Source organism: Andrena cerasifolii, chromosome 15, assembly GCF_050908995.1.
Source record: "Andrena cerasifolii isolate SP2316 chromosome 15, iyAndCera1_principal, whole genome shotgun sequence".
Classification (NCBI taxonomy): domain Eukaryota; kingdom Metazoa; phylum Arthropoda; class Insecta; order Hymenoptera; family Andrenidae; genus Andrena; species Andrena cerasifolii.
Window position 1 is genome coordinate 6913148 of NC_135132.1, and position 26105 is coordinate 6939252.

Sequence of the window (26105 nt, forward strand, 5' to 3'; positions counted from 1 at the left end):
AGAATTTTTCTCGGGATCGGGACGGGTTCCCGAGGGTTTCCGGATTCGTATTATTAGAGCTGACTCTGCCCTCATTAGTTAAAATATCCTATCTAGTATTTCGAAACATCCGAGAAAACTGAAGTTTTAGCATTTTCTTTCTGCCATTCTTATAAAGAAATAAATAAATTAGACCGTTTCTAGATCTCTACGAAGCACGTGGGGTTTTCTAATTTCCTTAAAAGGTAAAAGACGCGTGGAACTTCAAATATTTCAATACTTGAAAAATGGAAAAATGCTAGATAGGACATTTTAACTAAGGAGGGCAGGACTGATGTTTGTACTTCGGGAAATCAACAATGTCTGTACACTTTTTCTTACGATGCGTTAAATGTGTAATGTCGTATTCATTAACCGGGTCCTTCGAATTTTCGGGAATCCCGACTCTCTTGAGAATTCCGACTCTCGAGAATCCCGGACATTCTCGGGAACCCAACCCAACCTGACCCGACCTGTCCCGATCTCGAGAATCCCGGACATTCTCGGGAATCCCGAGATTTTCGGAAACCCAACCCAACCCGACCCGACCTGTCCCGATCTCGAGAATTCCGGACATTCTCGGGAACCCGAACCGACCCGACCTGTCCCGATCTCGAGAATCCCGAAATTTTCGGATTCTCGCACACCTAACGCAACTAGAAGCTACACTTCGCTGTGGACAAATATATTAATCATGCGGAAACATTTAGGCGCGTAAATCATACGGCACTTTAATGTCAGCCGACGTCAGTAACATTCGTAACAATATCTACCGTTCAACGAATCAATGCCTTACCCTACGCTACTGTCCGATAACTGCTAACAGAACACAGTGGTGCATAAAATGCTTCGTGAGGGTAAAAGGTACAATGAAATATTTACAGACCTTCGTATTCCGGTATAAATTAAAATTTGCGCGAGACAGTGGTATCACTAAACGTCCATTCTACACAGTAGAAGTTATCTTCGATCGAAAGTTGTTGGCAGTGCTATGAGAGTCGGTAACATCTTCAACAAATGCCTAGAGGCCTGGATCGCTCATTCAGCCTTCACCGCCTTCCTCTCCCTTTTCTTGATCGGATTCTTCTTGCACTCTTTGTAAAGATTGTTCAGGTCGAACGCTGCCTTTATATTATCCTACCGAATAACACGCTACCCTTAATACTGGCAAAACACATCTAGAAATCTAGAAACACGTAATCCCACGTACCAACGAGAAAAGGAACTTGACCAGCTTCCCTTTATGATCCGCGTACGGGCGCCTCAGCATCTCTTTACCGTCTTTGAACAGAATCAAGGTGGGAAGCTGCTTGCTGGTGCTAGCGTCACTGATATGGTACTTCGCCCCCGCATCCGGGTACCTTCCAATGTCGACCTTCCCGAATTTCAAGTTCTCCAAAGCGAATCTGAAATTTTCCATAAATCATCCCCAAGAAAGGCTACGCAAATAACACGAAGCAAGCGCAACCCACTGTGCGGAGAGCTCCGAGAATATCGGAGCGAAGTTGACGCAAGCTGGGTTCCATGCCGTGTAAAACGCGACCAGCCAAACGACTCTGGTGTCGCGCTGCAGCTCTTCCTGCAATCCGTTGGCGCTTCGCAGGTAAATTACGTTCTCCGGGCCTTGGTACGTTGGCTCGGGGAATAGCAGACCGCATACTGTAATTAAAACGTCGGGTAACAAGCTTCGTCGGTCGGAGACCTTCGCGCTATCGAGAAGGCACGTACGAATGAAGACGATGGCGAACAGTATGCCCATACGAATGTCGGCGTAGAACCAGAGGATAAGGTTGGCGACTTTGGTGTAGACGAAGCTGGACGACAAGTAGTTGATCATCGTAACGCTGCCGGTTTTCCGCGTCCTTATCATTATGACTATCATGAGGAAGAACAGGATCTCGGTCTCCCTCTGGAATAGAGGAACCCTTTGTAACGTGACCCGGATTGACGGACACCCCCTGCGAACATTACTGACTTACCCCATCGAGTTCGCACTCGGCTTGGGCGAATACGTAATTGCAGACAATCGGCACGCGTTTCGAGACGATGTACGAGACGCTTAGTAAAATGTTTATCAAATAGTAGGGCTTCAACAGGAGCCTCAAGTCTTTTTTAAAAGGCATCTTCCGGAGACAAATGTGGCCAGGTTATAGTGGCGACGAAAGGCGAACCCCGATTGCAGGAGTCTCGACGAGAATCCGCGAGAGTTATTTGATTGAACTTTTGGAATCGTTGTTTATAGTTCAGAGGAGTTTGGTATTTGTTTATTGTGGAATACAGGCAGAGGAACGTTCTACTATATCGATTGCGAATTGATCATGCCAACGAACCCTTCCATGTTTATTCCCGCTGCGAAATCGCTATCAGGATTATCGTGTGCGATCAATATTTGTGATATAGAATTTCACGAGGCGGAGGTGGGTGTAAAGAAGACAGCTTTAGAGGCCGAGAGGTCGTCGGTGGACGAAGTAATTCGGGAACCTCATTGGCCGGCAAATTGTAGTTAATTCTTTAAGTGCCGTGGGCGTTTATGAGCGATTAGACAGTTTAGTTCGAGAGGTGCATGCGTCATGCGGCGAACGCTCATAGGCGTTGGAAGAGCACGGCTAGCAAATGCAGCTGTGGGATTTCCGCACGCTGCTTGAGAAATGAGGGATTAAATATATTCGGAGGGTAAAGTAAATTTCTTTCGCGCGATCGGTACTTCAGTTTGGGTAATGTCACGACGCAGGCTCGGATTAAAGGTCTGGGCTAGGGAGGGCTGCAGCCCTGGGCCCCACTTTGCAGGGGGCCCTGTTCTAACCCTTCAGTTCAAAACGATTAGCTCACTTTGTCTTCATTAGAAATGTTCCACAACTTTCAATTTTATGTTTTTATTTTAAATTTTCATTATTTAAACCTCCTTTATATCTATTTAAATTTTTATAATTTTGAGAATTATATATTTTTAGACAGATCTACGGTACACCGCGGGAACACCTAGCTAACCTAGTAGTTAGTAAAGGATGCCGAATGCTTAAACCCGAATAGGACAGCAAGGTTAAAAGGCATATGTATTCTTGTTTTGTTGTGATCCTTTTTTCTCGGTCGTTGCACGGAATACGTTTATAAAACGATCTTTAAATTGTTACGCTAACAGAATCATTTGTAAATCGCGGGTTTCGAATGACCTATTTTATACTTCTTGAATTCTAATTCCTACCACACGTAGCGTTACAATCTATTTCGAGGCTTCATCGGTAACGTTGCATGCGACACAAAAATGGTAAGGGAGTTCTAGGACCCCCCCAAACCGGTGACAGGAAAATGCATTGTTTGTTAGGTCTATCCTATATCTCGTCTGTGATCTCTGCTTCGGGTCCCAGAGTTAGGAGCGATGCCGCCGCGAGAGGCGTCGTGACTTAGAAGGCATATACATATGTGTTAATGAGATTGTGTAGTAGACATTTGAATGGTATTACTGGGCTTGCCAGGAAAATCCTACGCGTAATGGAGGGGGAACATGCACGCAAGCGCGTGATGACGCTGTCATTTGACTGAACCTTGGCGTCGATTGGTTGACGTCACGGGGTCATCACATGCGTGGCGTGTTCCCCTTGCACTACAAGTAGGAATTCCAGGCCTGTATATGTATGCAAATGCCTTTACAACAGTTACGAAATCTGCCGGCCGCTAGAAGAACTAGGACGAAAAAGTCACAAATTCTGGATAGGAGTCGGAACACCTGTCTATTACACCGTGGTCTATGCTCATACTAGGGTCCATGCCCAAAAATTCAACAAATGCGAGTGTAACCTGTAACCGCGCAGGAGACCATGTTGGAGGCTAACACGTTTCCCCCAAACACAATATCCTGAAAACCGTGAAGGTAGATTCGAAACATTATAATCTTTCAAAAGACTCATACATCGCACTTGCTTATCACACCAGCGCCGTGTCATCCGACAATCTCAGCAACATTTCAATGTCCGCCAGTGCCAGTGTATAATACCGAAATAAATGTTTTCGCAGATGACGTTAAAGAATTTTCCACGAGGCGGGAAGAAGCTCCAAGAGAAGAAATCCTCGGATTTGGTAAATTTCTCATATACGAATCCGCGAGCAATGTTCCGCGATCAATAATACACTTTTGTTCCAACAGCTATTTAAAAGACACGATAAACCGGTTAGAAAGAGCCGCGAGAAGGACAAGGGGAGGAGAACCGACAAAGAAGAAACAACCTTCGTCGCCAACACTGCTGAACGATTATCGTACGCGACGATATGCGAGGGTTTGACAATATTAGGCTGCATTTTCGAAGTAACGGAATACGATCTGATCGTATCCCTCCCAGGCGGCACGTTGGGTCGTGTCCAGGTGACCGATATAAGCGAGGCGTACACAAATCTGCTGCAAAGTTTAATAGAATCCGAGGACAACCGGCCGAACGAATTCAAGCCGTTACCTGAGCTGTATTCCCCCGGGGAGTACGTCGTATGCAGCGTGAAGAGTATACGGCCCGAGGAAAAGTGGCAGATTGCTTTGTCCCTCGAGCCCCGTCTGGTAAACCAGAATCTGAGCATCGGCCACTTGAGTAACGGCTGCAAAATAGCGTGCACCGTTAGCAGCGTAGAGGACCACGGCTACGTCGTAGACACAGGTTTAACGAATGTACGGGCATTCGTACCTGCCAAGAAGGGTAGCAGCGAGAAACCACTGCGTGAGTAAACTTCCAAGCAGAGTTGGGCATTAATCGAATAAATTTTTATTCGAATGAACTCGAATAAAAATTTCGAATAAAGTGAAGTTACTCGAGAATAACGAATAAATAATTAGTCGACTAAATTTGTATTCGCGAGTTATAACGCAAAATCGGAATAGTTGAACTTTCAGGGGTTAATTTCATCCCCTTCGAGTGAATTTGGGCAGCAAACAAAAATTGCGTTCTAATCAGGAGGAAATTCCCTATATATTCACAAAGTTTCAGAATTTTTTGAATTTTCGGGTTCGGGATCTTCCCTTGTAAGCGACACGAATAAGCGGGGGTCAGAACCCGAGTCGCTCCGGTCGGACCGAGAGGGGTATCATGAGGCAAGGGGAACACTTTTCGAGTGTACACGGCGTCAAAACGGCTTCCCTTCGGAAATTTGTCAACGTTGCATGTCACTAGGCATAACTCAGCGGTTCTAGTGATATGCAACGTTGCCAAATTTCGGAAGGGAAGCCGACTCTGGCGTCTAGTATACCTACTCGAGCCGAAGCGGCTTATTCGTGACGCTTAGTCGCCACGGCGGTCTTCCGAATAACGAGGAACGAATAACTTCACTGTATTCGAAATTTTTAGTCGAAGGTTAGTCGAAGAACAATTTAGCCGAATAATGCTCAACTCTGCTTCCAACTATCTGTACTTTACGAAACTAAGGATTAAAAAGTGACTGGTGCTTATTGCTTTTCAGACCCAGGCAAGCAAGTCTTTTGCCATGTACAGGAGATTAAAACGAGAGACAATACATCGACCATCACACTGTCCACGAAAAAGAAATACGTGAAAGCGATAAACGATCTTGACATCACGTCGTTAGACAGCCTGATGCCGGGAACAAAATTCGATCTGAATGTTAAAAAGGTCCTCGCTAACGGGCTCTCCGTCTCGTTCGGAGAGAGCTGCGTGGGCTACGTGAATCAATTATACTTGGACGAACCTTTGTCTACTTATTCGAAGGGGATGCAAATTATCGGCACTCTGCTGTACATTTTGCCGACCGTGAAGTTCGGATACTTTAGTTTAATAATAGGAAAGCGCAAAGACGAGACTGTCAGACTAGGCGATTTTATAGAAGAAGCTACTGCGTTGTTCAGGGAATCCGGGGGAGTTGTGCTGCGGTTAACCGACAGTGGAGTACGCGGGTTCCTTCCGTTGAAGAGAACGAACGTCGATTTCGACAGGATCGTTGAGAAATTCGCGCCCGGTAGCAAGCACAAGTGCAGAGTGCTGTCGTACAATTGGATGGACGGGACCTACGTCTGCACTATGCAGCGCGCGTTGATGGAGCAGAAATATTTCACGCTGTCGGACTTCAAGCCCGGCGACTTGGCGAACGTGAAAGTCACGAGCGTCAACGCGAGCGAGGGCTTCGTGAACGTTCAAGTTGGTAAAGTTAAGGGGCACGTCGCGTCGGAGCACGTGTCCGACGCGGGTAAGAGCGGTCTGAGGAGATTGAAGGCCGATATGGATGTGGAGGGAAGAGTTTTAGCCGTGAGTAACGAGCGCAACAGGGTATACTTCACTTTGAAGAACTCACTGATAACGAGCGAGTTGCCTGTTCTAAGCGACATAGGGCAAGCGAAGCGCGGGTCCAAGCACCACGGCACCGTCGTGCAGATAAACAAAAACGGTTTGCTGGTGAAATTCTTTGGCGACGTTAAAGGCTGGGTGCCCCGCACCGCGTTGAGCAAAGAAGCCTCCGCGGTGAATTGGAATTATTCCACTGGGCAGACAGTGCTGGTGAAGATCGAATCGGTGGATGAGAACCTGAAGAAGATAATGCTAAGTGTAGCTACTATGGACGCGAAGCAGGAAGAAAGTATATTCTCCATCGGGGAGCGTGTCCATGGAACGATCACAGACTCGTCTACTCAAGGCGTGTACTTGAGGATCAGCAAAAACGACGGGCAAAGCGTGAGCACAGGGTTCCTGCCCGCGGGCCACATGTCGCCCTGCATGGAGACCGCTGCTTTACTGGCGTCCAAGTGCATCCCTGGAGACACCCTCTCCGCGCTGGTGTTCGCCACAACTTCCAGCTTAATTCTGACGAGAACCTTCGTGCCGGAGGAGAAGTACAGGGACTTTGAGCAGCTGCAAATAGGAGACACTATACCGTGCTCGGTTAGAGACATAGAGCCGGACGGCGTGAGAGTTATTCTACCTGTTACCGGATGCCACCCGTTTGGATATGTTTCTTACAGTAACGTCAGCAATTTCACTCTGTTGCACACGAATCAGATTGTGTTTGCGAAGATCATCTCGATTAATAAGAGAGAGAAGCGGCTGAGCTTGACACTGTCGTTGAAGAAAATATACGACGAGCTCACTGACGCTAGGAACGGGATGATGTCAGCGGTGGACGGGCTTAGGTTGCACTTTAATAAGCTGGCGGAATTAGAGGGAAACCCGTTCTACGAGAATAGACCTATATCGGCGGTGAAATTGGGCCAGAGGGTTACCGGTAAGGTGGAGAAGGTTACGAATGGCGGTCTTGTGGTGCAATTGGGAAATAGCTTGTTGGGTACGGTGAGTAAGGATCATTATTCTGGGAAGCCAGAAGTGGGAGCCACTGTATCCGGTATAATTATGTGGAAGAATTACGCGCAGGAGCTTGTCGAACTGACTATGTTGCCTTCGGTGATGAGGGGCATAAGTGCGAAGCAGAACAAGCAGTTGAACCTTGCCGATGGGAAACTGCTGAGAGGTAGGATTGTAATGGTGACGGATTGGTTTATTTTAATTCTGTTGAAAGGACACGGCAGAGGCTCTTTAGCAGCAATGCCCGTTCGACGCCACATGAACGATATCCAACCAGATCTGTCGCCCTATGCTGTCCATTCGAAGATTAGGTGCTACCTTATATTGGACGCCAAGGAATCGGATATCGCGCCTATCTGTATGGTGAAGTCTGCTTTCGAGGCGAAGCGCAGTGGGAAAGCGAAGCAGAGCAAGGCAGCTTTGAAAAGGAAGAATACGCTTGAAGAAAACGAGGCGCCTACGAAGAAGGTGAAAACTGAGAGGACTGAGTCGAAGGATAAAGCTGTTAATAAAAAGCAAGCGGCGGAGGCTAAGCAGAAGGAGAAGAAATTGAAGATTGTTAAAAAGGAGGCGGACGCGAAGCCAGTGATAAATTACATCGACGACGCGAACGACAATGCCGATGATTTGAATGACCATGAAAAGCCGAGGATATCTGCGTGCGGGTTCTTCTGGGACGACAAACGCGATTTAGATCTTCTTAAAATTGAGGAAATTTCCAGCGAGAGCGAGGAGGAAACGGGAGGTCAGCCGAGGCAGAAGAAGAAGAAGTTAAGCGCTGGCGAGCGCCGGGAGCAGGAGAGGCAAAAGGAGCGCGAGATTCGTCAAAGGGAGGAAGCTTTAGCTAGCAATCAATTGCCAAATTCTGTAGACCAGTTTGACAGATTGGTCTTAGGGAGCCCAGACAGCTCGATAATTTGGCTGCAATACATGGCTTATCATTTGCAAACGACAGAGATCGAGAAAGCAAGAGCAGTCGCCAGGAGGGCCGTTAAGACGATCAATTTCAGAGAAGAGAACGAGAGGCTGAACGTGTGGAACGCTTGGTTAAATTTAGAGTCCAAGTTTGGCACCCCGGAGTCTTTGAAGGACGTTTTACAAGAAGCGGTGAGGACCAACGATTCGCTGAACATTTACAATCACATGCTGACGGTGCACGTCGAGGCTGGTCGGCAGGCGGAATTGGAGAAGATAATCAACGCCATGGTTGGGAAGTTCAAGCAGAATCCTCAAGTGTGGATAGACTGCGGCGCAGCGTTATTGAAAATGGGTTTGAAGGATAGATCTAGGCGCATAATGCAGAGAGGTCTGCAGTCCTTGCCAGTATCCGAGCGTACGTATATTGAAAGAAGCGTGCAGTTGCAGTAGAGTAAGAGCATTGTGATTCTAACATACATTTTTATACGCAGATGTGAACTTAATGACGAGGTTCGCAATGTTAGAGAACAAGTTTGGAGACAGGGGTAGAGCGCAGACTTTGTTTGAGCAGATACTGAGCTCCTACCCTAAGCGCGTGGATATATGGTCGTGCTACGTGGACTCGTTAACCAAGTCAGACGACATAGACATCGCAAGGTAAGAATTCTTTCGCGGTAGAGTACTCGGAGTGCCCGTACCATGCAGTGGCGGATTTAAGAAAAAAGGCCCAGGTGGCAAACGTTCTGAGGGGCCCATTTCTTCGGGGATATGAAAAGGTGGTTTACTAAAAACGGGCTCAATGTAATAATACAGAAAAGAATATAGTTTGGATAAAATTATAATTTCTTTTTTTAAGGACGGGGCCTTAGGGGGGCCTTATGGGCAGGGGCCCATTTTTCGGGTATATAAATAGGTAGTTTACTAAAAACAGGCTCAGTGTAATAATACAGAAAAAAATATAGTTTGGATAAAATCATGTTTTTGTAAGGCCGGGGGCCTTCTGAGCAGGGGTCCAGGCGGCAACTGCTCATCGGCCGCCGTGTTAAATCCGCCTCTGGTACCAAATTGTCGTGTTCGCAGGAAAGTGCTGGAGAGAGCAGTTGTCCAGACATTACCGACGAGGAGGATGAAGACCCTGTTCAAGAAGTTCATCAGCTTCGAGGAACAGCATGGTACCGAGGAGAGTGTTGCCCGCGTCAAGCAGATGGCTGTTGACTACGTAGAGAACCAATGTAATAAAGAGAACTGACTAATTTGAATAGAACCAGCAGAGAATAAATTCTTTTCTACGTACGCGCGGTGTGCTGCACCCAAGTTCGAGCTGGAGCAAAGTTCAGTATTCCAATGACACTTCGCTTTGATAATCCGAACTTGAAATCAGTTCGCTCGACCGCGACCGAGTATGATCTCAAATGTCCATTAATAAGATCATTTCCTTTATCAGCTACGATCGTTATCGCGGATTACGTGTAATAAGTAATTCGCCGGACAGCGGAGAATTGCGATCGAGATGTAAAGCTGTGGAGTGGATTCGATTTGGAAAAGTTTTCGCGGCATCGCTGCCATTGGCGGATGGGAGAGGGCGCGTCGACGCGGTGTGGTGGCAACACTGTCGGCGCCGTTCCACCCTAGGGACGGCATTTTCATTTTCGTGTGCGCTAGCGCAGAATGCGGTAGTCGCGGAAGCGATGACTGTCAACGCGGAAATCGGGGAAACTTGTGATCGCCATATTGTTTGCACGCACGTTGCGCTGGCGAAGTCAGGGCAGTGGTGATAATCCCGCGGTGTTTGCAAGTGATTCGCGTTTGGCCACGGGAGAGAGGAAGTGTCAGGAGAAAGGTAAATAAGCGTGGATCGGGGTGGGCCGTCGCGTAAGGATTAGTCTATCGGGTAACGGTGATCGACGGTAAACGTGAGGGAAATCGATCCGTGGCCCTCTCCCGAGCATCTCGTACGCCGCGTTGTGCGACCATCGTCTCGCATCGGGGCCGCATCCGATGTGAGATACCCGAGAGTAGCGGTCGCGGTGACGTCACCGACAGTTCCGAGGGATGGCTGGGTGCCTCTCCTCCCTGTTCCGTTCCCGTAACCAGCCGCCGTGGGTTCCCCGCGTACGAGCCGCCTCGTAACGCCGACGTTTGGACATAAATCGACCTGTAGTAGACTTCCCCCACCCCCATTCGCGACGATATCGAATGAAACCAAGCTCTCTGCCTTCTTTCGGACGCATCGGGACGTGAGTAACCTTGCCATTTATCCATTTTCTTTCTGTGAATGACTCCCGCGACCTGTGTGCGCCTGTGAATCACTTATTCTCCCTGAAACACCGCCCCCCTAGCGGTTTTCAACTTTGGAACGCGAGAAATGCCAGAGGCCGTCCGAATCACCGCGTCTCTCTTTCTCTTTCCTTCCTACCTCTCCATCTGTCGCTCCCCTCCCTTCCGCCCCCCTCCGCACACGCTCGATGCCTCTGTCTCCTTTCCCCTCCGGGCCTCGCGAGCACCGGGGTTAGGTTACGAATCGGAGCAGCTCGATAAAAATATTCAAAGAATCGAGAAACGCTTTCGCGTGGCAATTTTCGTCTCGGGAAGGGGGGATCGCGTGGCGCGAATCCAATTAAAGGTCTCGGGTAAATGAAGGATCGAAGGATAACAGAGCCGTGTTCGATCGTTCATAACGGGTGCCTGACAGTTTCTCAGCAGCGACGAAACTCGTGCTTCGCGAGATGACCGCTTAATTGCCGCCCGTTGCGGACGCGCCTTTCGAGTGAATCGATAGCTGCATAGGTTATGGTCGTAGCTTCTCGGCATTTGGATGTCGCGGAAAGTAATTTCACTAATGCCTCGCGCATCTCGCTTGCCAATGAATTGATCCACGGCGGAGAGCAAGGGAGACGCGCCAGGTCACGTGACCGAAAGTTTCTAGCGCTGCATTAACCGTTTAAGATCGCCATTGGGAAGGAACCCCCCCACCCGCGAAGCTTTTTCGCGGGAATGCGGCGCGTGTCTGGGATCTGCGAAGCTGACAAACAAACCGCGACTCTCGCTATAGGTTTTTCTCTCCGTTCCCCCGTGTTTTCACAGTTGCCGCCAGTGAACACGAAATTCCTCGCCCGTCCCCGGTCCTCCGCCGCGTCACGTGACCAGATCGAATTACGGCTTTCGGCGCGTTTCCATGGAAGTGATGGATTGCCGCCTTAAAATTAGCCAGCGTCGTTCGCTGTCATTACCTTACGTAATGCGACAGATCACGTTGCGCACGAGCGCGCGCGTGCTTCTGACATGAGTTCGAAAGTGACACGGGAGCCGTTACAGAGTGAATCGATCTCGTTAATCTCGTTACGGGTGCAGTTGCACGCGGGGCACACCGGGCCACCAGTCAACGTGATTCCACGTGCTTGCTCCTGCACTCCTATCGCGCGTCCAATCTCCTTCGAACGTCGGCCATGTTTGTCCGGAAGGAAATGCGGCCGTTTCGATGATCGCGACGCCTTTCTCTATCCATTCAAGTCCCTTCCTGGCACTTCTCTCCCCATTGGCTAGATTCTACTACCCTCGATTATCATTTCGAATAAAAGCGACAATAAGCCAGCTATTCTATAGTGTATTCGCAGACGCTTCCGTGGCTGTAATTCAAATGAAACGATGATGAAAAAAAGGGAGACCTTTCACCTCGCTTTGCTTGCGTAAACACGTTGCCTGGCCTCAGGGGATCCACGCGCGTGTATCGATCTCTGCGACACGAGCGACGCATTAATTAAACGTTTCTTACCTCGTGGCCTAGGGTCATTCTCGCAAGCGATCTTGATCCGTAGCTCGGACTGATCTAAACATACATTCTACTTTCACGCCGGCTGATGCGTCGATCGTGGAAAGGTCGTCCCAAGGAATCCGCCTGCCGGCGATTACCTATCGCTGGATCGGTTGCGTAATTCCAATTATCCTCCTCGCGTTATTACATAAGCCGCGTTATTCACTTCGCCTCAGATGGAGCGTAAGAGAGATGGCTCGTAATTCGTTGCGAACCACACGCAGCGGCCGCTCTTCGTTATTTATCGCGTTCCGCTTCTTGCCCCCGTGGAAATCGGAAAAAAAAACCGCTTGCCAAAGGACTAGTCATCTATTTGCATCGGCGCTGCCTCGCTGTAAACAGCCGGAGATATAGTGCCTATCCGAGTTATAGTGACTTAGGTGTGAAGTCCCTCAGCGGGGCCTTACCCGACACCCTGCTGGGTACTGGCCGCTAAACGTGCCCCCCCCCCCTCTACCTCTTGCAGGACCGTATTTAGAGAAGACCAGGACAGAATCGGGGCCCTAACAGATAATAAAACAGAAATTGAATATACGGTTTATTATTATTAAAATTATTAAAAGACATCAATTAAGCTTTGCTACTGGCTATTAAAAATTGTCTCATATTAAATACAAATACATTTTAGTAAGGTACATGTACTGCATTAGAACAGTAGTGGAGACTTTATGAATCAATACAATAATTAATCAAAGCTTAACTGATGTCTTTTAATAATGATAAACCGTATCTGCAATTTCTGTTTTATTTTCTGTTAGGGCCCCGGTTTTGTCCTGGTCTTCTCTAAATACAGTCCTGCGAGAGGTAGTAGGGGGGGGGGGCCCGTTTAGCGGCTAGACCCCGCTGAGGGACTTCCCACCTAAGTCACTATATCTCGGGTAGGCACTATACTTCGCATATGTAATTGACAATTTGCTAGTTCATCTGCCGCGAAATCCAAGACGCCGCGATCCTCGCGTCCGTTCTGCGCGTCTGACTCCGGTGAAAACTGGGACGCCTGCCAGACTATGGGGGGAAAAACCGAAACGCGGCTGCTTTCTTGACGCCAGGTATTTGGCAAGCTCGCGGGTATACCCCCCTCGGGCGGTGCGCGCGTGATTTTTACGCCACCGTTAATACCAAGCGCCGCCTTCGAGCGTGCTTCGGCAGTTCCTAAATCGTCGAACTCGAGCCTCGTCGCTCTCAAGTGGCCCCGTTAATTGCGCAACGGAGCTTATCCTATCGCGCGAGGATTACAGCCAAGTGTTCGCCAGGCATTATGTATTGATTAAATTCGGAACCGTGGGTAGTATCTTTCCATCCGAGTCGCGGGTTTACCTCGGCCGATTGACTCGCATGTACCTGCTGAGTTACATCACACGCTTCCGATGCACGGACCCGGAGTCTTAGTCACTGCCTTGTTCACCCGGGGCGACTGAGTCTGTCGTGCTAGGCGAGTCCTTCCGCCTTGAGATTTTGAGACTAAGCTGAAGCCACAAGACGCGTGTTAGCCACCAGCACATTTTCCTCTCCCAAGGTCAGCCCGTTCCTTTTTTTAACTCGACCCACAGACCTTTGGCATTTCTTCGTTTGGTGCCCACGCTCGCCCCGGAATCCCGTCGCGTCGCAGCCTGGAGTGCACGGTAGCGCGGGAATCCGGCCGGCGCCCCCGCGGCGGAGGGAATCGATATCCGGTTGATCGCGGTAACGCAATGCGGCCCCGCTAGTCACCCATGGCGGAGAGGGTTCGGTTCCCTCCGGGGCCAGGAGCCTCCGCGGCTAGGCTTCACGCGGGAAAGGGGGACAAGGTGAAGTAGCGCGCTCGAGCTGCAAGGTCAGCGCGAGGTCAGGACTAAAGCTGGAGCTTCGGTGGCGCGTCGCTTCCTCTTGTTCTCCTTCCGAGCAGCGCGGGATAACGCTCCGTGCGCCGCTATCGATCTACAGTCGCATCGGGAAGTCAGTTGACACTCTTTAAAATCGCATAACTTTTTTAAAATTGGTCCAAACGACTTGGTTTTTTTTTTTAGAAGTTAGTGGAATTAGTTTTCTAGGCGACGTGGTCTGTCGTTATGAAAAAAATTGCAACTGATCGGAATAGCGAAGGTCGTTTTTTTTCAAATTTTTTTTCTGAGCCTGTAATGAAAATTGAAAATCGCGAAATTCCCGAAATCAGCGATTTTCGCTCTTATTCTGCGATCTTTAAACGCGCGTAGCTCAGAGCAACGTTAACCGATTTAGATGAAATTTTCAGCACGTATACAGCTTGCTTCATTCTACAAACGGATTTTTTGAATTTTCATTACCGGCTCAGAAAAAAAATTTGCAAAAAACGACCTTCGCTATTTTCATCGCTATTCCGATCAGTTGCAATTTTTTTCATAACGACGGATGGCGTCACCTAGAAAACTAATTCCACTAGCTTCTAAAAAAAACCTCGAGTCGTTTGGACCAATTTTAAAAAAGTTATGCGATTTTAAAGAGTGTCAACTTACTTTCCGATGCGACTGCACCTGCGTAGCGGCCAGGTGTCCCTACGACGCCGAGCACTTGCAATAATTAAACACGCTGGAATTACTTAATCGCTAAGTACCGATTAGACGTTCTGGGAAATAGACGTAGGCACTCGCGGGGTAATGGTCTGGATTAGTCTGGATCAGTCTGGATCGTCTACTGGTCGGGTGTAACTCGTACGTAGAGTCCAGAGGTCTGCAACGGGCGGGTATACCGCGGGTCAACTCGCCCGTTACTCGGCCGTCTGTCGATTCACCCGATCCGCCCGTGCCTGCGGCGAGCAAGTCGGGCAGCGGTGACTTCTGTCCACGCGAAGCGCCCGAGTCACCCGAACGCCCGAGTGTCCCGATCGCCGGAGACGCCCGAGACACCCGAACGCCGGAGACGCCCGAGTCACCCGAACGCCCGAGAGTCCCGAACGCCGGAGACGGCCGAGTCACCCGAAACGGTCAGCAGTCGTGACGTCACCACACGTATCCGACTCGTTCTTGCCCGTGACTGGTGACTGTTCGGGAGCCTCGGGCTGTTAGAAGTCAACAATGGCCCGACTCATCGACCGCACAGTGGTCTGCATTGCTGGTCTAGCGGGACAAAAGTCCAAAATCATGAAACATCCATAATGAATGAATCTTGATCATACCACAAGCTACCGAGGCAGAGATATCGCAATGATATGGTATGCAACTTTATACGTATTTCATAAAAGTAATGATCGGCGAATCTGATGATTTAAGTACGACTTTTGTCCCGCTAGATTGTTACTGGACTGACCACTGTGTGTCGGGTGGGTTAGGCGCGGGTTACGCGGGTTAGTGAAAGTTCGGGACCGAGCGATTTGGGCGCATCGAGGTACAGTATTTCCTCGTTAACGGCTCGCTGGTCGGGACCAGCGATGAGCCCATATCGTGAACAGAGCCCTAATTCCGAGTGTTCGTTTCTCGCTTCTTTCTGGCCGAAGGGGGGGGGGGAGCGAGATGGAACACTGCGTGCGCGGCGAGCATGCGCGATGGTCGCGCACGCACAGGACAGAGTGTCAGGCGTCCGAAAGACGGAGCGAGACAAAACATCAACGCGTCGTCTGTCTCGTACCGTCCTCGCTCGCTCTCGTTGCATCTCGCTCTCGTCTTCGCCAGACAAGAGTGAGACAGAAGTGGTGGGGATAACGAAAAGTCCTTATCGTGTACACCAAACCGAGCCCTTAACGAGGAAATACTGTACAGTCGGGTGACGGACGGGTTTGATCTGGGTTGCAGGGCTCTGACGTAACTCTGGAGGGGGAGGGGGATGTTTTGCAGCCACCAGAGTGTTCCGGAATCGTCTTTACCTTCGGCGACCTTGCCGATCTGTTATTTGCGAGCCACGTCGCGGAGGAAGTCCTCGCGTGAAAGCTTGATATCCGCTTGGGAAATTGAATTCCACGATCTCCACGGTCCACCCAGAACCCTCCTCAGTCCACCTCCACGTCCGCAGGCACTCCCACGCTTAGAGATAGGCGTCGCTCGGCGGACGCGATAACTGACCAAGGTCTCGAAAATTGTTGGGATTCAGGAGGCCTCTAGAGAAGAAAGCAAAGGCACGGAAATAGAGGGAGACGGAGGATCGAGAGACTGGTGACCCGGGTGCAATGTCGTATCACCGTGGGGGCCAGGCGGGCGCCGTAGCAGTGTCGTACAGCACCAGCCCCATGGCGCCGCACTCTCCCAGCAGGCGGTGCTCGACCGGTAGCAGCGGCACCAGCGGCTCCACTATCGGCACCTCCACCTCCAAGCTGAGCACCTACCGGTCCGCCGGCTCCTCGTCGATCCTCGACCGGCCGGCCAACTTCTACTCGTCGTCGTCGTCGTCGGGCAGCTCGGGCTATCGTTCCAACTATACGTCCGAGTACAGGCGACCCTACTGCCCGTCAGGCAGGTGAGTGTTGCGTTGCATTCCCATCCCGCCCCGTGCCGGGACTCTACTTGGACGCCAGGGATCGGCAGTCACGCTCGGGCCACTAGGGACACGCGGAAGCACGAGGGCCCGCCCCGCTCGGTGTTAGAGGAGTGGGATGAGAAGCGACCAATGCAGGCCCGGCGCCTTAGCGAAAGCTCCTGCCACTGTCGATACACCTCCATTGACTGATCGCGGGAGACTGTGCGCCCTCCATTCAGCTCCTGCGCTCGCTTTTGCCTCGATCGTGTTCCCCGTCGAGCCACCGGGAACCAGCGCAGCTAGCTTGTTATTCGAGGCTTCTGGACGCCAGCTGTTCGCTCGCCGCATCTCTCGCAGAGACGGGCGAGCAGCGGTGGTTAGCGCGCTGCCGATCCCAGGCTCCTCGAGCAGATAGCGATAGACGATTAAATTGCTCATCCTCGATCGGCCCTACAGTTTCTACTCGTCAACGGCCACGGGCACGAGCATCCGCAGGAACTACGTGTCGGTGTACAGCCGGTCTCGCTGCTCACCCACAAGGTGAGCAATCCCCGCCGAGGGGTGGCGGAAGGCGCGGGGTCGCGCTCTGTTGGCACGCGACCGCCCCGATAAGTGTCACTGGCTCCGGGCGGCGTCTTCCCCCGCGCCTGATAACGGCCCGTGTTTTCTCTAACGCTTGGCCCCCTTCTTTCCTTAACAATTCAACCGTCGAGCGTGTCTCGCGTTCACCAGCAGCGCGGACATCCGTCGTCAGCACTGTCGTCACGGCGCGAACAGAATTCCTGAAAGGCCAAAAATAGCGGCCGCCACCATCGATTCCTGAGACCCCTAATTATAGCCACGCGCTCGGCAAAGCGTTAAGGTACATACAGACCGGGCAACGATCCGCTCGGGCGCAAGTCACCGTTGGCCACTTGTATCCGAAGGAGTTGGGGGTAAGTTGACGGTGACAGAGCGACGTCGATCGAGCGCTTAACGTGTAGTGCCTCTACGAGCTATAGTGACTTAGGCGTGGGGCCTCTCAGCGGGCTCTTAACCGATACCCTGCTGGGTATGGGCCCCTAAACGTGGCCTCCTACTACCTCTTGCAGGACTGTGCTTAGGGATGACCAGGACAAAACCGGGGCCCTAAAGACTCAGTAATATAATTTCGATTTTAATAAAATAAAAAAGACATTGAAGAAATTGATTATCAGTATTAAAATACATCAATTAAGCTTTGCTACTGGCATTTAAAATTTGTCTCGTTGTCAGCACATGTTAAATAAAAATCCATTGTAGTAAGGTACATGTACTGCATTAGAACAGTTGTAATATAAATTATTTTATATTAACAACTTATTTTAAATTAAAGTCACTGCATGTCTTGAAGTAATGTTGAAGACTTTAGGACCCCAGTTTTGTCCTGGTCTTCCCTAAACACAGTCCTGCAAGAGGTAGTAGTGGGGGCACGTTTAGCGGCCCGTACCCAGCAGGGTATCGGTTAAGAGCTCGCTGGGTACCTCACACCTAAGTCACTATAGCTCGTAGAGGCACTATAAGTCTAGCGCCACCACATGGGAGGACGTTCCATGGGCGAACAACATTAATTTCGAGCTAAGCTACACGATTTCTAGGGGCCGTTTGAAGGAAGGGACCTGAGCGGACCTTTGCTTGGGGGGTTTTCATGGTTGTCACCGGATACGCGTATCCGGCGGTCGCTGCCAAGTCTGTACGTACCTTTAGGAAGACGCTGAGTGTTGCTCCAAGCCAGGCTGGGCCGGGGTGGTCCACGTGCCGCGGACAGGAACACTCTCTCTCGTCATCGATCCCCCTTCTCTCACGCTAATCACTCGCGTGACGTTCCCCAGGGAACCAACTTCTCCCAGCCGCTCCCTGCTGTCTAGAACGTTTATAAATACCCGGTCACGGGCAACAGGTACGCACCTGTGCCCCGGCGACGCTCCTCGACGATCACGTTCGCGATGATCCAATTACGAGGCCCCGATTTCTGTCTTCTCGGCTGCTTCTAACCTGTCAGCAAAGGTCCCAGCGGCGGTGGCCGCGATGGAAACACAGGTTCTCGTTCGACCATCGAAGTTCAGGGGATAGGCCACCTTGGTCAGGTCAAGAAATATCGCATTTTTTGGAAATTTATTTTCAAGTGACAAACACACTTTTATCGATAAAAAATTGTCATTGAAGATAGCGACATCTTTGAATAATAGCTATCGAATATGCAAAAATCCTGAAACCAATTTTCGAAAATTTTGAGGGTAATCTACCCCCTTAAAGGCGGGATCTCCCAACTGCGACAGGTCAGGGTTCAAATAGTGCAATGGAGAAGTATACATCTGTTTCTGCCTTGCACTAGTGGGGTCGCTGCCGGCCACTGCGGCCTGCCGCAGCTAGGAGATTCCGCGTTGAAGCATCACGAGCGGCGTTTTTAGGAAAGATGGGTGACCGTTTTTCTCCTGCCTGAGCCGCTTGCTGCTGGGACTCTATGAAGTCTGAGGTTCCCTTGGTTTGCGAATATGTATAAATTCGTGACCCTTTAAGCCTCTTCACTGTATATAGTAAAATTCCTCACGATGTTCCTCCCTTCTTCGAGCCACACAAGGTGTCTTCCAGCTTCCTTAGCCGGTTCCGGCCCCCTTTCTCTGTGGTGGTTTCGTTGGTTTCTAAGCTCATTCCATCTTGCAAGGCAAAAATTGCTGCTATAGAGGAAACTCTGAAGCGCAGCGCGGCATTGGACCGTACTGCCACACTACCATCTGGTCCGTCAGCGAAGGTCGAGGTCAGGAGTAAATGGATCCGTACCCCAGCAACAACTCCTCCCCCACACTCTGGATTCTTGACCGCGCGCTCGCCACCCATGGCTGAGGACCGTCGCGATCCAGGCCCAGGGCCACTTTCACGGTCCCTCGTTCCCGCGAGTCTGTCTGGACCCGCGAAAGCAGTCAATTCGCGAAAGAAAGTGAGCAGCATCAGGCGGCCGAAGACCTTGACCCCGGTGGAGCCTCCTCCGTACAGCGAGAGAGATCACTTTCTCCCGAAACCCCCGACGATCCACGACGCTGCTGCAACGATCACGCCCGATCCACCCCCACTCGGTCTCCCTCTCTCGCACCGCCGCGGTGTATTTAAATATCCTGGTGCCGTTTCCAAATCCAACGTATGCGAACGGTGTCGCGCGTCTGATTTAGTAACCTCCAAACCCCGAAGAGGAGGATGGTTCTGGCCGGCAAGTAGGCCAGCGACATCGACTTGACCGCCGCCAGAACCTCCCAGCGACACCTTCCCACCTTCTCGACCGCCAGCAGAGGATCGCTCTCGCGTCTAACCACCCGACTCTTCCTCTTTATTCTTCCCTCGCGTGGCCTGGATAGTCCTAGCGCAACTGAAACAGTTTCACCCCGTTCGAGTCCACCCTAGGGTCAGGACCCGGAGGCTCTTTTAACCCGGCTGAAATCCTGTTACCGAAGGAGCTTCCACCCCAAGCTGGCACCTCCGCCAGGCGGCTCTTCGTCGCGGTTCCGTTGCCACGATCGCTGGTTCAAGTCTTCGATTCCTATATATAGTTCGCCCCACTATCGTTTACCGTGCATCGAATAAGTGGACCCCGAATGACGAGACCGCTGCGTCGCGACCCTCGCTGCTCCCATCCGCCTGTTCTGTCGCACCAACGCTAGAAAACGCGCGCCCGTCCCCCGCGGTCTCAGGCATCAGCTCTCAGCCGCTTGCTAGGTGTGTGTTAGCATGAGCGTGGATATGTTTACGCGGGTTGTTTCGTGGATGCCCGCGGCGATTGCGTAAGCCGCGAATGAGAGGAGGAGGGCAGCCCTTGGCCGCTGGCCCAGCCGAATGAGAAACGGCGTTCGCGCAATATTCACATCGGACGAACTTTGCAGGTCAGTCTCGTCGTCGGCGTACAGCGGGACGGGTAGCAGCGGTGCTGGGAGCACGAATGTGACAGCGAACGGCACCAGCAGCAGCGGCGGTAGATACGGCTTGTCGGCGTCGTCGTCCTCGTCGAGCATCTCGCTGTCCTCGAGGGACAGGGGCCAGGAATCCTCGTCCTCCAGACAGCTCGAGCCATCGACCACCACCGCAGCGGACATTATCAGCTGGTACTCGCCGTCCGGTTACGTGCCCAACATCCGGCAGGCTACAGGCGGAGGCGGACACCAGTGGAGGCACCATTCCACCGGCTCCTCGTTGACTGAGCTGTTTGGGGGCGACGAGCGCGAAGTCGATCGCACCAGGGATCGGCCCGAGTCCTCTCTGTCCTCGACCTCGTCGTCCTCATTGTCGTCTTCCGCCGCCGTCAGCGGCGCACTCTGGTCGAGGTCGAAGCGAAGGCCACTGTCCAGCAGCACGGTGCTCACCAGCGGGCATGTACGCGCGGAGAGCGCCGCGTCCCCTGGCGAGGTAACGATCGACGAGCGCGGCACCGCCCGCGACCTAGACGAGAACGAGGACGATGACGACGCGGACGACGCGAACGACGAGAACGACGGCAACACCGACGACGAGAACGACGGGAACGACGATAACACCGACGACGATCAGCACAACAACAACAGCAATGGGAACAGCTGCAGCGCCGAGGACGCATGCGGCTACGGGATTAACAACAACGACGACGCGGACGTTGACGCTGACGGTGACGCCGACTCGGACGACTCGGACGACAACCTGAACAACCGCCATCACCACCAGCAACGGGCCGCCCATCGAACCGACGAGGTCTCTCCCGCTAAGCGTAACCTCCTCTCGCCCGTCGTACCCGGTGGTGCTGGCGGTGCTAGTTTGATTGGTGTTAAGCTCGATCTGCTCACTAACCTAGCCACTAATCCGAGTAACACCGAACTGCTGATCAATAACAACGACCAGGACGAGCTCAGCCGATCGGAGGAGGACGTGGAGCTAGAGGACACCAGCTCCGACGAGGTAATACGCGGCATCAACGAGGCGATAGCGTTCCTCCAGGGTGGTCGGGCCGGGGACCAGGAGATTCTGGAGGACGGCGAGAAGGAGCAACGGAACGGCTCCGGCTCGTACGATATCGATCAGACAGGGTACGGGGGCGGCGGCACGTCGCCCGTCTTGCAGAACGGCGTGGCTGGACGACCATCCGGTACCTATGGGGACGACCCATCCGCACCATCCACCTCGAGGAGGTCCGACGGCCATTTCTCAGGGAGCACGAACGCTGCCGGCAATCTCACATCCTCGTCGCCCACTGCACCGTCCACGGCGCACCAGAGCCTCTACCGCGCGGTGGCCGATCAGTTCGTGAGTGTCCTAGCATTACCCGCCAGTTATTCCACGTCAGGGGACTAGCTTATAGAGTACTGCCTGCTATGCGCACCTGCGCCCCATATATCAGGCCTGCTAGGAACGTGGACGCGTGTTCCAAGAAGCGACGTGCACATGCCACGCGGCATCACGGGCTCAGGTGTATCGGATTTCAGTCAAGGCTCTCTTTTAGTGCCTGCGCCACTTCTCTTCGGCGACTGTCCTGAAACACGCGAACACCCGTTCGTAGTGTCTTCTTCTTCGTCACCCGCTCTTAATAGCGTCGCTCCAAGTAGCATCCTCGTGGCAGGGAATACGGGACGATCATGTTGGGCGGCATTTGGGAGCCCTGTCGCTTTCTCGGTCCACGGAAAGTTCAGTGGCTCCTGTGGAGGCTTCGCTGGTAGGGATAGACACAGGTCGAAAGGTCCTCTGCGTTAGCTTCTACCGAGTTCGGCTCACCCGTTACGAAACAGTTCCGCGTCGAGGCCCTCGAGCGTTTTCTCTGACTAGTCACTTGGACGGATAGTCGCCGTTGCTGCCATGTATTAATAGACCAGAGCTCTCTCACCGGGGGGACCGAGAAGTGCGGTCAACCGATCTCTCATAACATAACGGTACCTCGTGGCGAAATGGCCTGTGTGTGCGCGCGCGCGCGCACGTTTACACCGATTCCCGATAGCGCGGTGGTTAGCGAGCCCGCAGCCCGTTTCTAGCCCCCCAGTGATCGCGAATCGTTCACGTGGCGCGTACCGGCTAGGATTGGCCGAGAGGAGCCAGCCAGCGTGCCAGTTTAGCGGAGTGTGGTCAGAGTAGGGTCGGGACGTCCACGCGGAGCATAAGGGGAGCTGTCCGGCCGCGGAGACTTTCCTTCTGCCGCAGTGAATTGATAGGCTGCGATGCCTTCGCCTTTGTCTGGACGCGCGGTGGTCGCTGAGGCTGGTCCCTGTTGCTTCTTCCATCTGATCGGCGGCAGAAGGCTCGACGGTAGTTGAAGCCGCTAGGTGACCAAGTTACGCAGTGTAAACTGGCTTACGCCCAAGTGATAGGCTGGGGGTTGTGGTTCGTGTGGGTGGTGATCACTCTGCTGTTCGTTTACGCGTTCCTGCTGGGCGTAGCGACACCTCTGACGCCTCAGAAGCACCGTCGCGCCGCTTCCGGTGCTCTAACCGTACAGTTTGGTGATTCCGCGACGTACGCGCGCGCTCCTCCGCAGCCTCCGGCCAGTCGTACGAAGGTGAGTGCACGAAGCGTGCGCCTTGGTGGCCTGTAAACAGGCGGAGAAGCGTGTCCCCCTCCCAGGCGTCGCTAGCGGCGATGACGTCGGCGTTATGCACCGCTTCTATTTCTCGGCTGTTCGATGCCTTAGATATTTACACTGTCTTCCCCGTCCTCAATCTATTCTGCTGGGCGTACTTTCTGCTCGGAACTATCCACACGCTGAGGTCGAACGCAGCCAGAACCGTACGTACTGCGTGGCGTTTTCCTTAACCCAGAGCTAACCCGCGGTTGTGTTGCTGAATGTGAGCGCTAGGAGAGTCCTTTCGACCCGACTGACTGTGCCGAGAGCGAGCCTAGGTTGAACGTAGCCTGCCTAAGCGTAAACCTAACCGATGCTAGTCTGAGCCAGATAGCGCTGTGTGGAGCTTCTTTTGTGCCGCCCATTAATGTTACAAACACCTGGAAGTGTCCGTCCCTGTTGCAGCGAGCACCACGTAACACGCAAAGTAGTTGGCCACTAAAGAAACGTAACATGTCGTGCTTTTGCGAACGAACGCGACAGTATCCGACAGTCCCCGGACCCTGTAGACACGTAGAACCCTAGAAGCCAGCGCGCGTACCCTGGAAAATAGACTGACATTGGATTTCTATTCCAGGAAGGGAGCCCGACAAACAAAGCGGCGCGCAATAGGCTACAGGCGCATCGCGACGAACGATGCGGACTAAACGGGTTGCGGAACATTGGAAATACAGTGAGTATCGTTGTTCACTATCTTCCTCTGATCTTTGCGGATCTTATTTCAACTCTTCCTCCTGCGCAGTGTTTCATGAACAGCGTGATCCAATGCCTGAGCAACACGAGACCGTTGCTGGAGTATCTGTTGAACGAGCAGTACCTGGCGGACATAAACACCACCACGTCCAGCATGAAGGGAGCCCTCATCAAGGCGTTCAGCCAGGTGATCCACGAGCTGTGGGAGGTGGGCGGTGATCACGTGGTGAACACGACGGCGCTCAAGTCCCAGATACAGAGATTCGCGCCGCGCTTCATGGGGTACAGCCAGCAGGACGCCCAGGAGTTCCTCAGATACTTGCTCGAGGGCCTGCACGAGGACGTGAACAGGGTGACGGTGAAGCCACAGCCGATACACACGGATATTCCAGAGATGTACACGTAAGGGAGCGTTGTTTAAGCTATGCGCGACCTAGAGCACAGTTGGTCTGCGTACTGACGTGAATTTCTGTTTAAACAGGGACAGCCAGAAGGCCGTGGAGAGCTGGAAACGCTACCTCCGCAGCGAGGACAGTATGATAGTGGACGTGTTCGTCGGTCAGTTACGCTCGTCGTTGCACTGCACCGCCTGCGACCACGTGTCGGTGACCCTGGACCCGGTCTGGGACCTGAGTCTGCCGATACCAGCCAGAAGCGGGACGGTGAAGTTGAGCCAGTGCCTGGAGCACTTCACTCGGGAGGAGGTGCTGGACGGTGACGAGAAGCCGACCTGCTCCAAGTGCCAGATGAGGCGGAAGTGTACCAAAAGCTTCAGCATACAAAAGTTCCCGAAGATCCTCGTTATTCGTATCCTTTTCAAACGCCTCGCTGCTTCTCTTTTCGTTTGTAGGCCTGGGCGTGTATTTACATGCCAGATATGTACGGTAGGCTTCCTTAACGTGTCGTGTTACAGACTTGAAACGTTTCTCCCCCATGGAACGATTCCGCGGCAAGCTAAGCGTGATGGTGGACTTCCCATTGACGGGTTTGGATCTCAGTGCCTTTGCCGCCCCCAGAGTACCGGGCTGTACATACAATTTGTACGGCGTGGCGAACCACTCGGGCACCACGTACTCCGGCCACTACACAGCGTACTGCAAGCACCCGTACTCGGGGGAGTGGCACGAGTACAATGACAGCCGGGTGTCCGTGGTCCCGGCGCGGTCGGTCGTTTCCAGCGAGGCCTACGTACTGTTTTACGAGCAGCAGCCTCACAGCTCCCACTTGTAACCTTACGCCCATGCCTAGAGTTCGAACGACCATCTTGCCTCTCGATACCTCAGTCCAGCATAGTATAATGGAGAAATGAAAATACTACTTTATCGTGCGGTATTGAAAAGCGACTAAACACTGGAACGACAGGGGCCCGCGCGGGAGCCGGGTCGGGTCGGGTCGTTCTCGTCGAGCAGAAACGCGGGACGTGCGTGTGCGTGTGTGTGTATTGTGTGACATTGGCGATAATCATGCGAGCCCTCGAGCCGATTCCTTTTTCTTCGGTTTTCTTCGGGTAGAAAGATCCGCGGCCGGGTAGAGCCGCACCTCTGCTTCGGCGTCTGTTCAGCGACCGGATGCTTTCGTGCATTTCCAAGGGAGAACATTTCTGAAACTCGAGCCGTGAGACCGTCGACGAGGATCCTTTGATCATCGCGCCAACTTCTCTGTCGATTTGAATTTGTTTCTTATTTCTTCTCTTCTTCTTCGTCTATGTTCAGTTTTTCTTCTTCTTTTCTCCTCTTTTTTTTTTCTAACGAGATGTACTCGGTTAACCGTTCGTTTCAGGGACGGGACTCGCCAGACGCGAAAAGACATGTACACTTTGGTATTTGAAGAAAAACGAAGAGTTTAAACCATGACTTCGCCAAAGATCACGTATACGGAATAAAGCGCTTCGGATGTCTAGTTACTTTTGAATAGAACGATAATAGTAACAACGTCTATCCTCACTCTTCACTGAACACCTGGCAATCTACAGCTATTTACTTTTGTAAAATATTTTGTTTAATAATATATCACAGTCAAGAGTTATTTATTTAATTTATGGAAAGAGAGAAAACTGATGAATATTAATATATTCGATATTGACGAATATAATATATATATATATATATAAATATATAAATATATTATTATACGTATTACATACCAATAAAAGTAACAAAGATTAAGGTGAGAAAAAACTAATGAATGAAATTGTCTTTCTTTGCCGTAGACTCGACGAAAATTTCACGTCGCGTACTCTTCTATCCCCGCTGCCACGATCAATCAATTAACCGTATCAGCCAGCCATTAAAAAGACCATAGACCAAAGATACCGGCAAAAAAACTGCAGAAAATTCTTTATCGTACCAATCCGCTTCAAACGCGACATCGTGCCCGGCAAAACTATCGTTCGAATGCGTCG

At 51.7% G+C, this 26105-nt stretch overlaps 3 protein-coding genes across 8 annotated transcripts; 2 read left to right on the forward strand and 1 right to left on the reverse strand.

The window, feature by feature from the left end:
• Nucleotides 1–719: 719 nt before the first annotated feature.
• LOC143377347 (thioredoxin-related transmembrane protein 2 homolog) lies at nucleotides 720–2665 on the reverse strand. Its single transcript, XM_076828524.1, has 5 exons — nucleotides 1998–2665; nucleotides 1747–1927; nucleotides 1491–1677; nucleotides 1229–1424; nucleotides 720–1155 (listed from the first exon to the last, which is right to left on the reverse strand). The coding sequence occupies exons 1-5, from the start codon at nucleotides 2139–2141 to the stop codon at nucleotides 1057–1059; spliced, it is 807 nt and encodes a 268-aa protein (XP_076684639.1). The 5' UTR covers nucleotides 2142–2665; the 3' UTR covers nucleotides 720–1056.
• A 1095-nt stretch (nucleotides 2666–3760) lies between these two features.
• Nucleotides 3761–9483, forward strand: Rrp5 (Ribosomal RNA Processing 5). Its single transcript, XM_076828316.1, has 6 exons — nucleotides 3761–3886; nucleotides 4030–4092; nucleotides 4160–4718; nucleotides 5455–8634; nucleotides 8711–8876; nucleotides 9300–9483. The coding sequence occupies exons 2-6, from the start codon at nucleotides 4030–4032 to the stop codon at nucleotides 9466–9468; spliced, it is 4137 nt and encodes a 1378-aa protein (XP_076684431.1). The 5' UTR covers nucleotides 3761–3886; the 3' UTR covers nucleotides 9469–9483.
• Nucleotides 9484–9865: 382 nt separating this feature from the next.
• LOC143377259 (uncharacterized) lies at nucleotides 9866–25894 on the forward strand. 6 transcript variants are annotated; one of them, XM_076828317.1, is made up of 8 exons: nucleotides 9866–10059; nucleotides 16069–16431; nucleotides 16888–16971; nucleotides 20322–21708; nucleotides 23589–23684; nucleotides 23754–24106; nucleotides 24186–24511; nucleotides 24618–25894. In XM_076828317.1, the coding sequence occupies exons 2-8, from the start codon at nucleotides 16145–16147 to the stop codon at nucleotides 24932–24934; spliced, it is 2850 nt and encodes a 949-aa protein (XP_076684432.1). In that variant the 5' UTR covers nucleotides 9866–10059; nucleotides 16069–16144; the 3' UTR covers nucleotides 24935–25894. The 6 variants fall into 6 exon arrangements, with proteins under 6 accessions (XP_076684432.1, XP_076684437.1, XP_076684435.1 ...); XM_076828322.1 differs by having other exon boundaries at nucleotides 9867–10059; nucleotides 20322–21159; XM_076828319.1 differs by lacking the exon at nucleotides 9866–10059 and adding an exon at nucleotides 10066–10460 and having other exon boundaries at nucleotides 16072–16431.
• The last annotated feature ends 211 nt before the right edge of the window (nucleotides 25895–26105 follow it).

What these genes read in the sequence shown, in the direction of transcription:
- LOC143377347 (XM_076828524.1), bottom strand. Translation starts at nt 2,141, where the DNA reads ATGCCTTTTAAAAAAGACTTGAGGCTCCTGTTGAAGCCCTACTATTTG. An exon ending in CCGAGTGCGAACTCGATGGG is followed by an intron (nt 1,928 to 1,997) that starts GTAAGTCAGTAA and finishes CCTCTATTCCAG; the next exon opens with AGGGAGACCGAGATCCTGTT. An exon ending in GTTCGCCATCGTCTTCATTC is followed by an intron (nt 1,678 to 1,746) that starts GTACGTGCCTTC and finishes TTTTAATTACAG; the next exon opens with TATGCGGTCTGCTATTCCCC.
- Rrp5 (XM_076828316.1), top strand. Translation starts at nt 4,030, where the DNA reads ATGACGTTAAAGAATTTTCCACGAGGCGGGAAGAAGCTCCAAGAGAAG. An exon ending in TAGCAGCGAGAAACCACTGC is followed by an intron (nt 4,719 to 5,454) that starts GTGAGTAAACTT and finishes ATTGCTTTTCAG; the next exon opens with ACCCAGGCAAGCAAGTCTTT. An exon ending in GTCCTTGCCAGTATCCGAGC is followed by an intron (nt 8,635 to 8,710) that starts GTACGTATATTG and finishes TTTTATACGCAG; the next exon opens with ATGTGAACTTAATGACGAGG.
- LOC143377259 (XM_076828317.1), top strand. Translation starts at nt 16,145, where the DNA reads ATGTCGTATCACCGTGGGGGCCAGGCGGGCGCCGTAGCAGTGTCGTAC. An exon ending in GATATTCCAGAGATGTACAC is followed by an intron (nt 24,107 to 24,185) that starts GTAAGGGAGCGT and finishes CTGTTTAAACAG; the next exon opens with GGACAGCCAGAAGGCCGTGG. An exon ending in CCCGAAGATCCTCGTTATTC is followed by an intron (nt 24,512 to 24,617) that starts GTATCCTTTTCA and finishes GTCGTGTTACAG; the next exon opens with ACTTGAAACGTTTCTCCCCC.